At 36.4% G+C, this 13557-nt stretch overlaps 1 protein-coding gene across 5 annotated transcripts in view; it reads right to left on the minus strand.

Annotated features, from left to right (window-relative positions):
• Nucleotides 1-13557, minus strand: part of cnksr2b (connector enhancer of kinase suppressor of Ras 2b) — a 102947-nt gene that overhangs the window by 85195 nt on the left and 4195 nt on the right. For 3 of the 5 annotated variants that reach the window (XR_012396804.1, XM_682101.9, XM_009295430.5), the window contains exon 1: nt 9630-10123. The exons of the other annotated variants lie outside the window; for them this stretch is intronic. Coding sequence is in view for 2 of the 3 variants with exons in the window: in XM_682101.9 (XP_687193.3) it covers nt 9630-9693 (64 nt within the window). In the remaining variant the exon portion in view is untranslated. Of the gene's footprint in view, nt 1-9629; nt 10124-13557 lie in introns of those variants that run through there. 5 annotated transcript variants of the gene reach the window in all.

Here is a 13557-nt window from a genome sequence, read left to right on the forward strand (position 1 = left end):
TGGTTCATATTGCAATTGCTGCAAATTTGTGCACATCAATGACGCAAATCTCTGGTTCCACCACATTACAAAGATGCTCTATTGGACTGAGATCTGGTGACTGTGGAGGCCATTTGAGTACAGTGAACTCCTTGTCATGTTAAAAAAAAACAGTCTGAGATGATTCTCACTTTATGACATGACACGTTATCCTGCTGGAAGTAGCCATCAGAAGATGGGTAACACTGTGGTCATAAAGGGATGGACATGGTCAGCAACAATACTCAGGTAAGCTGTGGTGTTGACACGATGCTCAATTGGTACTAATGGGCCCAAAGTGTGCCAAGAAAATATCCCACATCATTACACCACCAACACCAGCCTGAACCATTGATACAAGGCAGGATGGAGTCATGCTTTCATGTTGTTGACGCCAAATTCTGACCCGACCATCCGAATGTCGCAGCAGAAATTGAGACTCATCAGACCAGGCAACGTTTTTCCAATCTTCTATTGTCCAATTTTGAGCCTGTGTGAATTGTAGCCTCAGTTTCCTGTTTTTAGCTGTCAGGAGTGGCACCCGGTGTGGTTTTCTGCTGCTGTAGCCCATCCTTCAAGGTTCAACGAGTTGTGCATGCAGTGAAGCTCTTCTGCATACCTTAGTTGTAACGAGTGCTTATTTAAGTTACTGTTGCCTTTCTATCAGCTCGAACCTTTCTTGCCATTCCCCTCTGACCTCTAACATCAACAAGGCATTTGCGTCCACAAAACAGCCGCTCGCTGGATATTTTCTCTTTTTCAGACCATTCTCTGTAAACCCAAGAGATGGTTGTGCGTACAAATCCCAGCAGATCAGCAGTTTCCAAAATACTCAGACCAGCTCGTCTGGCACCAACAACCAAGCTTCGTTCAAAATCAATTAAAATCCCATTTCTTCCTTATTCTCATGCTTGGTTTGAACTGCAGAAGATCGTCTTGACCATGTCTACATGCCTAAATGCATTAAGTTGCTGCCATGTAATTGGCTGATTAGTAATTTGCATTAACAAGCAGTTGGGCAGGTGTACCTAATAAAGTGGCCAGTGAGTGTAATATGAAGATCATAATATCACACCATCCTATCGCTTAAGCTTAAACTAGTGCATCTTCACTTTAAAACAGGATATTTGAAAAAAACCCTCCTCGTCCAAACTGGTGTTTTAACTGCATTTCAGGCTGCGTTTACATTTCTGTTTTCATTTTAAAACAGGGTTTCAACAAAAACAAAAATGCTATGTGACTGTTCATGCTCACTGGGCATGAGTAAAGTTTGCTAGCATTTGTACTTGGCGCCTACAGATTGCTTAATGGTCATATGAGAGAGATATGACCAATCAAAGTCAAATTTATTGGATTTACTTTTTCTTTATAGGTAAACAATTTCAAATATGTATATGGGCTAAATTTAAACAAACATTTTAAGTTGAACATTACAAAAACATTACAACTTTGGTTTGTTTAAATTCAGCCCATATAAATTGTTTACAACCACTCACCTTAAAATAATTTAGTAAATCCTATGAATAATGTTTCAGTGTTTATAATAGTCCATAAGACCAGTCAGAGAGTGATTGTAGATATCCTTTTTGAAAATTCTGCATTTCAGTCAATCTATACAAAAACAGATCATTATTATCATGTCCAAGCTAAAACAGACAGTTCAGCATTTGCAAAACACAATTACAATAATGCCTCCAGTAATGCCTGATACATGTGTGAACTTTTTACCACTAGCTGCACTAATTGTTCAAACACTCCCATTGTAAAAGAGGATTACAGGTTGGGTCCTAAAGCAGGAAAGGAATGGCACAAGCATGTTTATCAGGGTCAGGTGCATGACAGTGACACTTGCTGCAAGTAACAGTTCATTTCTTTTTAATTGCAAACCATTGCAAGTCCAAATAAAAAATCTAGCTGTTCCTTTAAACATTTTATGAAATCCCAAAGGACGACAAAAACGCAAGCCACACTGAAATAACCAAACAACAACAAGCATAGACATGATGATTATACTGTATGCTGCTAGTTATGCTGTGAAGACACAATCCAGTGATGAGGAAACAGCACTTAAGAGGTGTTCTAAGGACATTTTCACATATAGCGGCACATAATCCTGAGACCTGCATAAGTGAAATGATTGCAGTTCTAGTCAATCTATTAGTGCCATTGTGTGAGTCTACGTGGGCAGCATATACTGTAGCATGCAGGCTGATCACAGGTGTGCTACGTGCTATGGTGTGCTAGCTTAAACCACCTCTAAATAGCTGTTTGTGAATGTAAAAGATCTGCAAAGAGTTTCAAATAATACATGATTCCACCACACAATTTTATGTTTAATAGATGTCTAATAGACATGTAAACATAGATGACTTGGCTAAAATGAGGCTAAATTTGGGCTGTCAGTGAAAATCTAATAGACACCTACACTTTACATTTACACTTGTAGCCTTTTGTATTTGATGACTAGCCTAGTTTTGGGCTTTTCTTAGATGTTTATTTGATTTTCATTCATAGCCCAAATTTAGCTTTGTTTTTTAATCAATGTTTGGACATCCATTAGACATCTGTTAGACATCTTTTAAAAACAAAAATGCTTGCTGGGATAAAAGCTGTCGTTGTTTATAAAGATAGAACCAATTCTGAATTGTTCAAACAAGGTTTTACTTCCTGCACAAAGTTATGTAGGTTTGAAATCAATTTTCATCATGCCAGTCTATGGTATTCATGGCTGCTCATTAACAGCATCTACTCTGATGCTCAGACACTAGTTTTACATGTAGCTGAGGCCTAGAAGTGTTTCAGTCATGTTGTCGACATGTCAAGAAGACAGTTTTCTGCACTGCAAAAGCAAACCCAATTTGCCAGCATTTCCAAAGGATGAGGTCTCAAATTGATATGGTGAAACCAACTGTTTATATCACTGTGCTAAGGGAAGCCTCCAGTCCTGAAATTCAGATGGATGTTTCCTATTTGATCAGTGACTCTATTTTTAACGAGTACAAAGACATTTGAATCAATCTTAGCTATTGTGAAGACGTACAGCAGGTTATTTCATGATAAATTATCTGATTCTATCAAGATGTAATCTTTAAATTAATTGTGTACTAGGGCTGCACATTATATGGTTTGAGCACTGATATTGCAATCTGTGTATCCGCAATAGTCACATTGCAGGATTAGATTATCTATTAAAGATATTCATTTATTCACTCCTTTTCTTTCAGCTTAGTCTCTTTTTTATCAGGGGTCGCCACAGTGGAATTAACCACCAACTTATCCAGCATATGTTTGACACAGCGGATGCCCTTCCAGCCACAACTCCGTGCTGGGAAACACCCATACACTCTCACATTCATGCACATACACTACGGCCAATTTAGTTTATTTTGTTCACCTATAACGCATGTCTTTGGACTGTGGGGGAAATCGGAGCACCAGAAGGAAACCTACGCAAGCGCAGGGAGAACATGTAAACTTTACTCACAGAAATGCCAACTGGCCCAATCGGAGCTTGAACCAGTGACCCTCTTGCTGTGAAATTTTATGTTTGATTGTTCAATTTCTGTACTTGAACACTGTTAGACTCTTCAGAAAACCATAAAGCGCTGTTTATTTTCTGTCCTATTAATGTACTGTATATTTGCTTGTAATTTATTATGATTTGTGCAAATGCACTGCATAGAAAAAGACTTGATCATCCCAATCTATCTAAATGAATGAAGTCTTTCAAATAGAGCTTTTGGTTCATCTGTTGAAATTATATTTAAATTACAATATACAGTATATTGCAGCAAAACAAAATGTCACAATGTCAGAGTTTTTCAATATTGTGCAGCCATAATGTTTACTAATAAAAATGATGATTTTTTTTTTCCATTGAAGTCAAATATTGTCATATTTCTGCAATAGAATTGCTGAAATCTGTTTTTGGTTGTGTAGCAAAGCAGGAAAGCAAACTACTTTTACATTATACCGCAAGTACTGCAATTTGTATTTAGGATTGAATTACTGTAGTAAGGTTAGGTGGCTTAAGTTTTATTGTGCATTTATTATGCAAGTGTGTTGAATATGGCATATATTTGTAAATAATTTTTTTTTTAAATAATTTTTTTAAGAAAAAGTAATTTTTCAAAGAGCCACTCTTGTGAGTTTGACCTTCCATACATTGTGTACCGACATTAAAACTATGGATTCTTTAACGGAATAGTCGACTCAGAGTCGAACGAATGAATCGAGTTGGATTCAGATCTTTTGCTTGAACGCATGGACGTTGACACGGTACATCACCAAATATGCAGTGCCGGATCTGGTAAAACGTGAATGCGCCTTTCCCTTCAGACACTAGCGGAGTGCAGGGGATCATGAAACTGATCATGACACGAAGATGACGAACACTGACAGATGGAGATTCGGCTGTGGCTAAAGGGCTAAAGTTCATTTTCAATACCAAAGTATAGCCAACCTAGTGCTGTGTTTGTTCCTGTCATTTTTCTAATGATTGATACAATAACCTACGCTGCAGCACGGGATTCGCCAGCCGTTTGCCTTTGAAGGAAGGAGCCACAGAGACTATAATGTATGGAAATTAGTCAAACTTTGACAATGACTTTGTCAGTAACTGCTCCAGTTCATATGGACCAGTTTCTTCTTCCTCCGGATCATAAAATATAAGTGTAATTAAAATTGTTGCCATGTTATATGTAGTGTGCTTGTTTGCTTTGCTTGTAATCATGTATCTGTTATGGATCAGTGCTTGTACTGTATTTCTCAGGTTAAATCTGTATAAAGTTATTCACATATTGCATTCAAAACCACGTTGAAAATGCGGCGCGTGCTTCCTTTCATTACCAATTTATATGCATTTTTGAACTCGCGATCCTCTGCCGTTTGCCTTTGCTATGGCCACCATCACCTGTTCCTCACATGCGGCGTGGTCAATTTTAAAACTGTGTGTATTTCCCATTGTGTGTATTAATACTGAACACGTGTCGTTGTTATTACTTGGGGTTAGGGTTAAGAGTAGAGTAATATGCTGATGTTTAACTGCAGTGATTTATTGCATTCCTGCATTGGGCTCACACTTACTCTGTGCTACTTCATAGCCGTGGTGGGCATTTCTCACGCTGAACCCAGTCGACCAATCCCAACAAACTGGGTCGTCAGACCAATCAGCGCAGATTATCCTCACGCAAAGGAGGGGTTTGGGAACAAATGAATCACTGAACAAATCATATGGGAGTCATTTGGATAATGAGGTAAAAATAAATGCATATTATAAAACAATCAAAGTGTTTTTGACCTTGCATGCCTATCAGATTGTTGTAGGCGACCCCCCTAAACCAAAATATGGCCTTTAATAATGCATAACAGGGGCGCTTTAATGCCATCCTACATTGTTTTGTGGCTCATTGTTCAGGTACCATTTCAAAAAATATTACTTCCAGTACTGTAAAAAACAAACAACCTCTAATCTACTTTGCATATAATGAAAGTGATTGATGACTAAGTGCTGTCAAGCTCAAAAAAATGACATCAGCATAAAAGTATAATAACATATATATATATATATATATATATATATATATATATATATATATATATATATATATATATATATATATATATATATATATATATATATATGGAAAACAGCAGAGCAAAATGTCCTTTTAGAGTAAACTATCCCTTTTGTGAGTGCAAACAGTGAACACATTATTGCCTGCTGCTGATCAGAAGCTCTAACAACAATCACACAGATACAAACAGACACCATCAGCCCGACGGGGCTTTGACACAGCCTTACACTGATACACACGCACACAAACACATTCTCCTTCACTCCTCACTGTGTCTAAGCAGCTGATACAGCAGCTTGCAGGGCTTTTTTCTGCACATAACAGACAGATGCCGATAAAAATTCTCCAGCTTTTCAGCTGCGAAGCATTGGCCATGTCACGAAAATGTCTGAAGCTTCTTAAAATTCTCTATGACCCTCAGGAGAGGTTAACTCACGGAGCGACTGTGCGCGCTCGTGAGCATGCTTTTAGTGTGCAAACAGCATAAGAAAGCCTCCCTGGCATTCCCTTAGGGAGGAACATTGCCTCGCTATAATTCTTTATGAATCCTACACTGCCTTTTCATCTTGCATCTCGCTTATCCTTCCCAAAGAGTTCAGACTTGCTTGAATATGAGGAGGTTTGGACTTTAAACAGTTCTAGCTTTTTGCCTACATGTGTTACCACATAATACACATCATCAAAATCAAATGTGTGCACACGGTTTGTTATTATCCATATGAGCCATTACATTATTTACCAACTCTAACACATCATACGCCATCTGACACAAACACAACTCAAGCCAAGATGGCCACACAAACACACTAACACATGCAGGCACACAAGTGGACATTGTTGCGTGTTAAACAAAACCATAACGCGAACAACATTATTCCTAATTCCTATTTTGTGTTTCCTCAAAGCGAGAAAAACGAGATGGAGATGCTGATCTAACTTTATCGGAACATAATTACTTAAAGGCGAAACATTCAGCCAAGTGGAACACTTTCCTCATTTGAATTACAAATGACTGCATTCGGCTCTTCTCTCGCTTTATCCAGAACTCCTGAAAAAAAATAAACCAGCCAATTACACCCAAATAATCTTCCTCGTAAGGGTTCACCTTATCTAACGGCGAATATATTTACGAGGTTGTAATAGTCCTGTTCTATAATGAGAGTTTCCTCATTGCGTCTCTGTTAACAGCATTATTGCAAACAAATCATTCAACTGACTTCTATGCTGGTCAGCACTCTTTATAAGCATTGAGACATCCATAATGAGTCTTTACAGTACCATACAGTCCACAAAAGATTGATTATAGTGGAAAATCTTCGTATTCGTTCTTTGTATTATGAAAACAATAAAAAAAATCTCATATATGTTATTAAACTATTAGAATTACCATATTTTATCCATAACACACAGAAGCAAAAACAGCATTTATTAGTTAGATAAAAAAAACAACAACATGCAAAAAAAAGCCATTAGCCTTTTATTTTTTCTGCATTGGATTAGTGATGCCTGGGGTTATTATGCTACATTATTGATGACAAAGCAATGGCGTTAGTTGCAGCAGATTGATTTTACGGAACAATGTTAAACTTTAACACCTTGACTGCACTCACGTACATTAAAAATAAAGGCCACGACTGAACATGGAGGATGATCTCCAGGTGATGGTCTCCAAAATTAAACCAAAATTACAGTCTTGTGCTGTAAACATTGGCCACCATTCTCATTAAGTGAGGTTAACATTAAATTCAACTAAAAAATAATGACTGTAAAAAATTATTGGTTGTTAGGCTGTTACACTTTTTTTGTGTTGTCAATAAGCCTTTTTTAAATAGTTCCTATAATGTGTGTGCACTGTTGTTTGCAACACCTGTATGTTTATAACCACCTCCGATGATAGTGAGGTCGCGAGTCACTGGAATTGTTATTCTGGGGGTCGCTGGCTGAAGTTTGGAAAGCACTGTTCTATGGAATTGTTTACTTAAAGTTTCTTTAATTAAATGGTTCTTAAATGGCATCTCTGCAAAACTTTTTTATGCAAATGGAACATAAAACAAAACAATTGTAGATGGTTGCTTTGCATGTCAGTACAATGGTCACTTTCAATATGTGCATTTTTAATGCCTTAATGCTGCAGTATACAGTAAATAGACTGATAGCAGGCCTTTCTGTGTGTGGAGTTTGCATGTTTTTCCTAGCGTGGGTTAACTCTGATTTTCTCCCACAGGCCAAAGACAGGCTGGTGAGGAGATTGGAAGATTCTAAACTGTCCCTGACTTAAGACCTGTATATGGTAGGCATGGGCCTTTATGATAAAAATATCATGGTTATTTACAGTATAATAAAATATATTATTTTTAAATGTCTGGGTAAAAAACTAAAACTTTTTCCCCATTGAACACAATATATTTTATTTTGAGTAACTTTTATAATGTTTTGGAGCAGTAAACATGTCAGGCTAAATTATTCAAACGAATCATTTGGATCAAATGGATTCTGCTGTCTTCATTATTTTCAAAAACATTGATTTCTTTACAATTTAAAACAGCATCTTTAAATATCTTTTCTCTGGAGATGCTGTTGTCCTAAAAAACTTAAAACATAAAAAAAATCTTATACATACCTTAGGAACGGTGTAGCAGAACATTTTAGAGGTTTTAAAACGTTAACTTTTCCAAACCACAGTATACCTTGAAAATGGTTATAGTCCCATGCCTAGCATATGGTTTAACTGGTTCTTGCAATGAATTCAGCCATATGGCATTAAGATGAAAATAAATAAACTAATGGACCAATATAGCATACTTATCATGGTAAAAAAAATATGATTTTAATTGCTAAAACATGTTACATAATGTATGCTACTGAAAATAAAAAACATAACTGACAAACAGGACAATATGTGCAATTTCAACTAACAAAATACTGCAAAAACAACATTTTTGCATGTAAATCACAAAGAAAACTAAAATCAAAATAATAGAGTAAAGAGTGAATTCTAATTAAAACAATAATAATTAAAACAATAATTGCAACTTTCAACTTGTATTACATCTGTTATAAACTATTCATATAGTTATGTATGTATATGTATATGTATGTATATATATATATATATATATATATATATATATATATATATATATATACACATACATACATATATATATATATATATATATATATATATATATATATATATATATATATATATATATATATATATAYAYATATATATATATATATATATATATATATATACATACATTCATACATACATACATACATATATAAGATATTGTGAATAATTCAAATAAAACATGAACATTTAGCCTACTCAAAACATACATTTTACTGGCAAATTAAGAGAACAAAGAATACATCTGAAGTGGTCTCGTAATTTCCAGCGCTGTACACTGAGGTTCATCCTATTTCCTCATGTCCACCTATTTAATATTTCTGTCCTCGCATTAAATGATGTTCGTATCGTGGTGTTGCTTTGTGTCAGTGTGGGAAAACACTGTGTTCATCAGCCACTGCTCATGAAGAGAACCATTTTTCTAACTTTAAGTGCCCATGTAGGGGCCATTGAGCATTTGGCTGCCAGAGGGACCCCAGCTGATCGCTCTGCCTCCACGTGACCCGTCACTTTACATTCTGTTTGACGAGATGACGTGAGATTCAACCAGCTTCATTCATTAACATGATTTATAAACCAATTCTGATGTATCAAACCCTGCATGTGTTATGTCGACATTGGCATCAGTTAATAACAGCCTTTTCTATGGGCACAGTAGGCTATAATACAACTGAATGAATGACAGCTCGAGCGCGCGCGCCATGTCGCGTCTTGATACACAGTGACGTTATTTTAAAACGAGTTCAATTAAATCCCAAACACGCAATACGCAAATCATGGACAATGTAAATACATGCATTACCATAAAGCACAAACAATGTGCACTGGCGACCCTTGTTTGATACTCAGTAATTTCATCCATTGCTACAGCAAAATGCATACGAATTTAAAACGCTTACCTTTCATCCAGTCGACCACCTGGCTTGTTGACCACCTGCTTACAGGTTCCATGACCAGAGCCATTGTGGAAGTTTCTGCAGACGGTGCCAGATAAAGGTGCGAAAGCAGCGCTTCAGAAACACTCAAAAGGATGTCTGCCTGTTTTTCATCCTCTGCATGTTTACCCTGCAAATTCTGCCTTGGTTCTTGCAAACGAAGCGTTGGTGGTCTTTCAAGTTCAAAGCATCGCTCTGCATTCCTTCGCTCTGGTCTTTTGTGAGCGAGCTGTCAGGAAAGAAAACGCTAGATTTCTCTGGGTCTTGCGTGAGGGTTTTTCCTCATTTCTGTCATATTCATTCACGGTGCGATGTCTGTACATTTTCCATTCCTCGTCTTGTATATATGTGGAGCCGTAGATAAGAGAGAAGGCTGAATCCACGCAGCTGTTTGCCTCGTCTCAAGCTGTTCGCGGTAAACAGTGGTCTGCACGCGCGCCCCTCGCGCACACTCGTATGACTCGCGCCTCGTTCATTCTTGCCAGTCGTTGGCTCTGGCAAATGAGCCGTCATGAGGGCCAAGCAGCGGAAACATCTCCATAATTGAGCAGTGTGCAAAGCACAGTATTAAATACACGCTTACAAATAAACACCGAGGGACGAACGCTATTATTTGATTGTGTTTGCATAATCAAATTAGCGACTGTTTACTTCGAACCCATCGTTTTCATTTCAGAGATTAGATGCGTTTCAATTTAATGACCAATCATGTGTTGATTAAAGACACAGAGAAGTGTAGTTCTTTTCTGATGCATAAAAGGAGATTAGAGGGTGAATACAGGGGAAATTTTGAAATAAAACTGAATGACTGAGACTGCCACTTCCTAAAAATGTCTCAAATCCTATTTTCTTCTATAGAAATTACATTAAATTGGGTGTTGAACAACATAAGGCTGGATAATTGATGGCATCGCTTCTATTCTTGAGAGAACCTAATATAACATGCATAGATTAGATGCACACACATTAACACACAATATAATATAGTAATAATATGTATGCATTTAAAATAATATGAATGCAATTAAATGCATGATTTAAAAATGAAGTTTCCATAAAATGAGCTTTTGATAAGGTGTTTTAAATGCCTGCTATCCACAGAACTGAGATGACCTATAGTCAAGGCTTTGTGCATGATCATTCAAGAGGAAACATGCAGCGCCTTCGGCTGACTTTCATGCCACTACCATGTCCCAATTAAGCCTGTTTCTTTAAAGAAACACAGTGCCCAGCAAAAATACCACTGACATGCAACTATAAATGTAAGCACATCTCTATATATTGCAGCTTTTATATTAGGAAACCATTTAAAGATGTTCTTTGGATTTACTGTGATTTGAGTAAAATGCCATTTCAGAATTATTCAGTAAAAAATGAAACCATCAAAATTTTAAATGTTGTCATTTAGAGATTTTTTGGGATGTAGTCATTTTAAGACAACACATTACCAATATTCTAACTTCAGCTTCAGGAGTTAAAGACATGGTTCACCAATAAATGAAACTTCTGCCAGCATTTGCTCATCCTTGTTTCAAAGCAGTTTGAGTTTTATTTTGAAAAATATATTTGAAAATTATATTTTGAAAATTATTGCAAATTTTTTATTTCTGGGTGAACTAAAAATTCACCCGAACTGATTTAAATAAATCAAGAATTGGTGTATTAACTTTCAATTTTGATTTCTCCCTTTAAGTATTTTTCATCATTTGTTGCCAATGTTGACATAAATGTTTTTTTTTTTTAAAGAGTAACTTTATAGGTTTATTTACGGCAGCTATGGGGTGCCGAAAGTAAACCGTAAAATAACGACAGTTAAATTACAGAAATTTACTGTAAAATAACAGAGGTGGAATTACAGAAACTTACCAGAAATTTAATTTTAAGAAAATTTCTGTAATTTAATGTCTGTTATTTTATGATAAATTTCTGTCATTTAACAACCATTATTTCACGGTTTATTTTCGGCACCCCAGCAGCCGAAAATAAACTGTGAAATTACAGATTTTTTTTTTACAGTGAGTCCAGGGTGATATGGTGGCTCAGTGGTTAGCACTGGTTTGAATCAAAAAAAGGTCACTGGTACGAATCAAAGCTGGCTCAGTTGGCATGTATGTGTGGAGTTTGCATGTTCTTATCGTGTTTGTGTGAGTTTCCTCCAGGTGCTCCTGTTTACCCCTCAGTCCCAAGACATAGGTAAGTTGATTAAACTAAATTTGCTGTTGTATGTGTGTGTGTATTTGAGAGTGTATGGGTGTTTAGGGTTGTAGCTGGAAGGGCATCTGCTGTGTAAAACATATGCTGGATTAGTTGGCAGTTCATTCCGCTGTGGCGACCCCTAATGAATAAAGAAACCAAGCTGAAAGAAAATAAATGAATTAATATTGGAAAAAATATTTTCAACAATAATTTAAAAAGCACTTTATAGATAAACTGATGACCAATCCAATCCAATCCAATCATTAGCTAAATGAAAGAACATGATCGTATTTCACAGTAATTTCCCCTCTCGTGGGAACATAAGGAGCATTGCTGACAGATGTTGAGATTCTTGCAGCCTGCAGGGGTATTGAGGAGAGACTGAGAAGAGGCTTTTAAGGGACAAGGGGAGGAGAAGGGTTCAAGGTTCAAGAGCTGCTCCATTAAGACCCGCCATCTGCAGTGAGAGTCGGGGGCTTAAACAACTATAACAAATCTACAGCATATGAGACCAGCGCCTTTCACAGCGGGAATTCAGTCCTTTCAGAAACAGAAACAACACAGGGATCAGGATCCTTCAGCACAGCGCTGTCAAAAGGAGCATAAGTCAAGGTTCTTCAACCCTTTTTCTAGACTAATGACCCTGTGGTGCTTAGAAATTGTAAAAAGGGCCCCTATTAATTATAGCATTTGATTTTTGCATTGTTTAGGGGAGGAAAAAAAACAAAGTTATACAATTCACCAGTAAGAAGAAAAAGAAAATATAAAGAACACACACAGATTTGTTTTTGTGAATTATGAGGACATTCTTATACTATACAAACTGTACTTTATGTCACCTTACACAACGCTACAAGAAACTGTGTGCATTTTTGTCCTTTATGAAAAAAAGATTAAAACATATTTTAGAAAACAGGGATGTGGGAAATGTTCTCATAATTTGCCTCCTGCACTGTAAAACCTAAGTTAAGCTAACTCAAACCATTTGAGGAAACTGATTGCAACAAACTATTTAAGTTCAAAAACTAATCCTAATGAGTACTGTAACCTTAATCCATCTAAGCTGAAGTAATGAGGTATTTAATGAAGTCATTACCTTCAACAATGAGTTTAAAACTCAATTTGAGCAAAGTAAAATCCAATACATGAAGAGAACTCAAACCAACTGAGGACTGTCAAACCCAATAAGTTAAGGCAACTTAAATCATTTGAGTAAACCGATTGCTACAAACCATTTGAGTTAAAAAAAATCAAATCTATATGAGTACTGTGAACTTACTCTATTTAAGTTGAAGTAATGAGGTGTTTAAATAACTCATTACCTTCAACATTGAGCTCAAAACTCTTTTCAAATGAGTAGAATCAACTTTCAGTAAATTTTGAGTTAACTACACTCATTTAATTTGAGGAAGTGGACTATTGGGTTTTGCAGTAGGATGCTCCGTTGAGGATTTTTGCAGCTGATACCGAGTGTAGAATATTTGTCATGGTGATCGGCCAATACTGAGTACCGATTCTGATGCTTAAGCTTTATAATGAATAAAGCTCATTTTCCCTAATACTTAGTATGATACTTAAGTATAATACTTAAATAGAGATCTCTCCTTACTTCAGAGAACAAATTAGAGATGTTGCATATAATTCCTTAAATGTGTCTCTTATGGCCATTTAGGTGTGAACATGTCATGGTGAGAAG

The sequence above is a fragment of the Danio rerio genome, chromosome 21 (assembly GCF_049306965.1).
Source record: "Danio rerio strain Tuebingen ecotype United States chromosome 21, GRCz12tu, whole genome shotgun sequence".
NCBI lineage: Eukaryota > Metazoa > Chordata > Actinopteri > Cypriniformes > Danionidae > Danio > Danio rerio.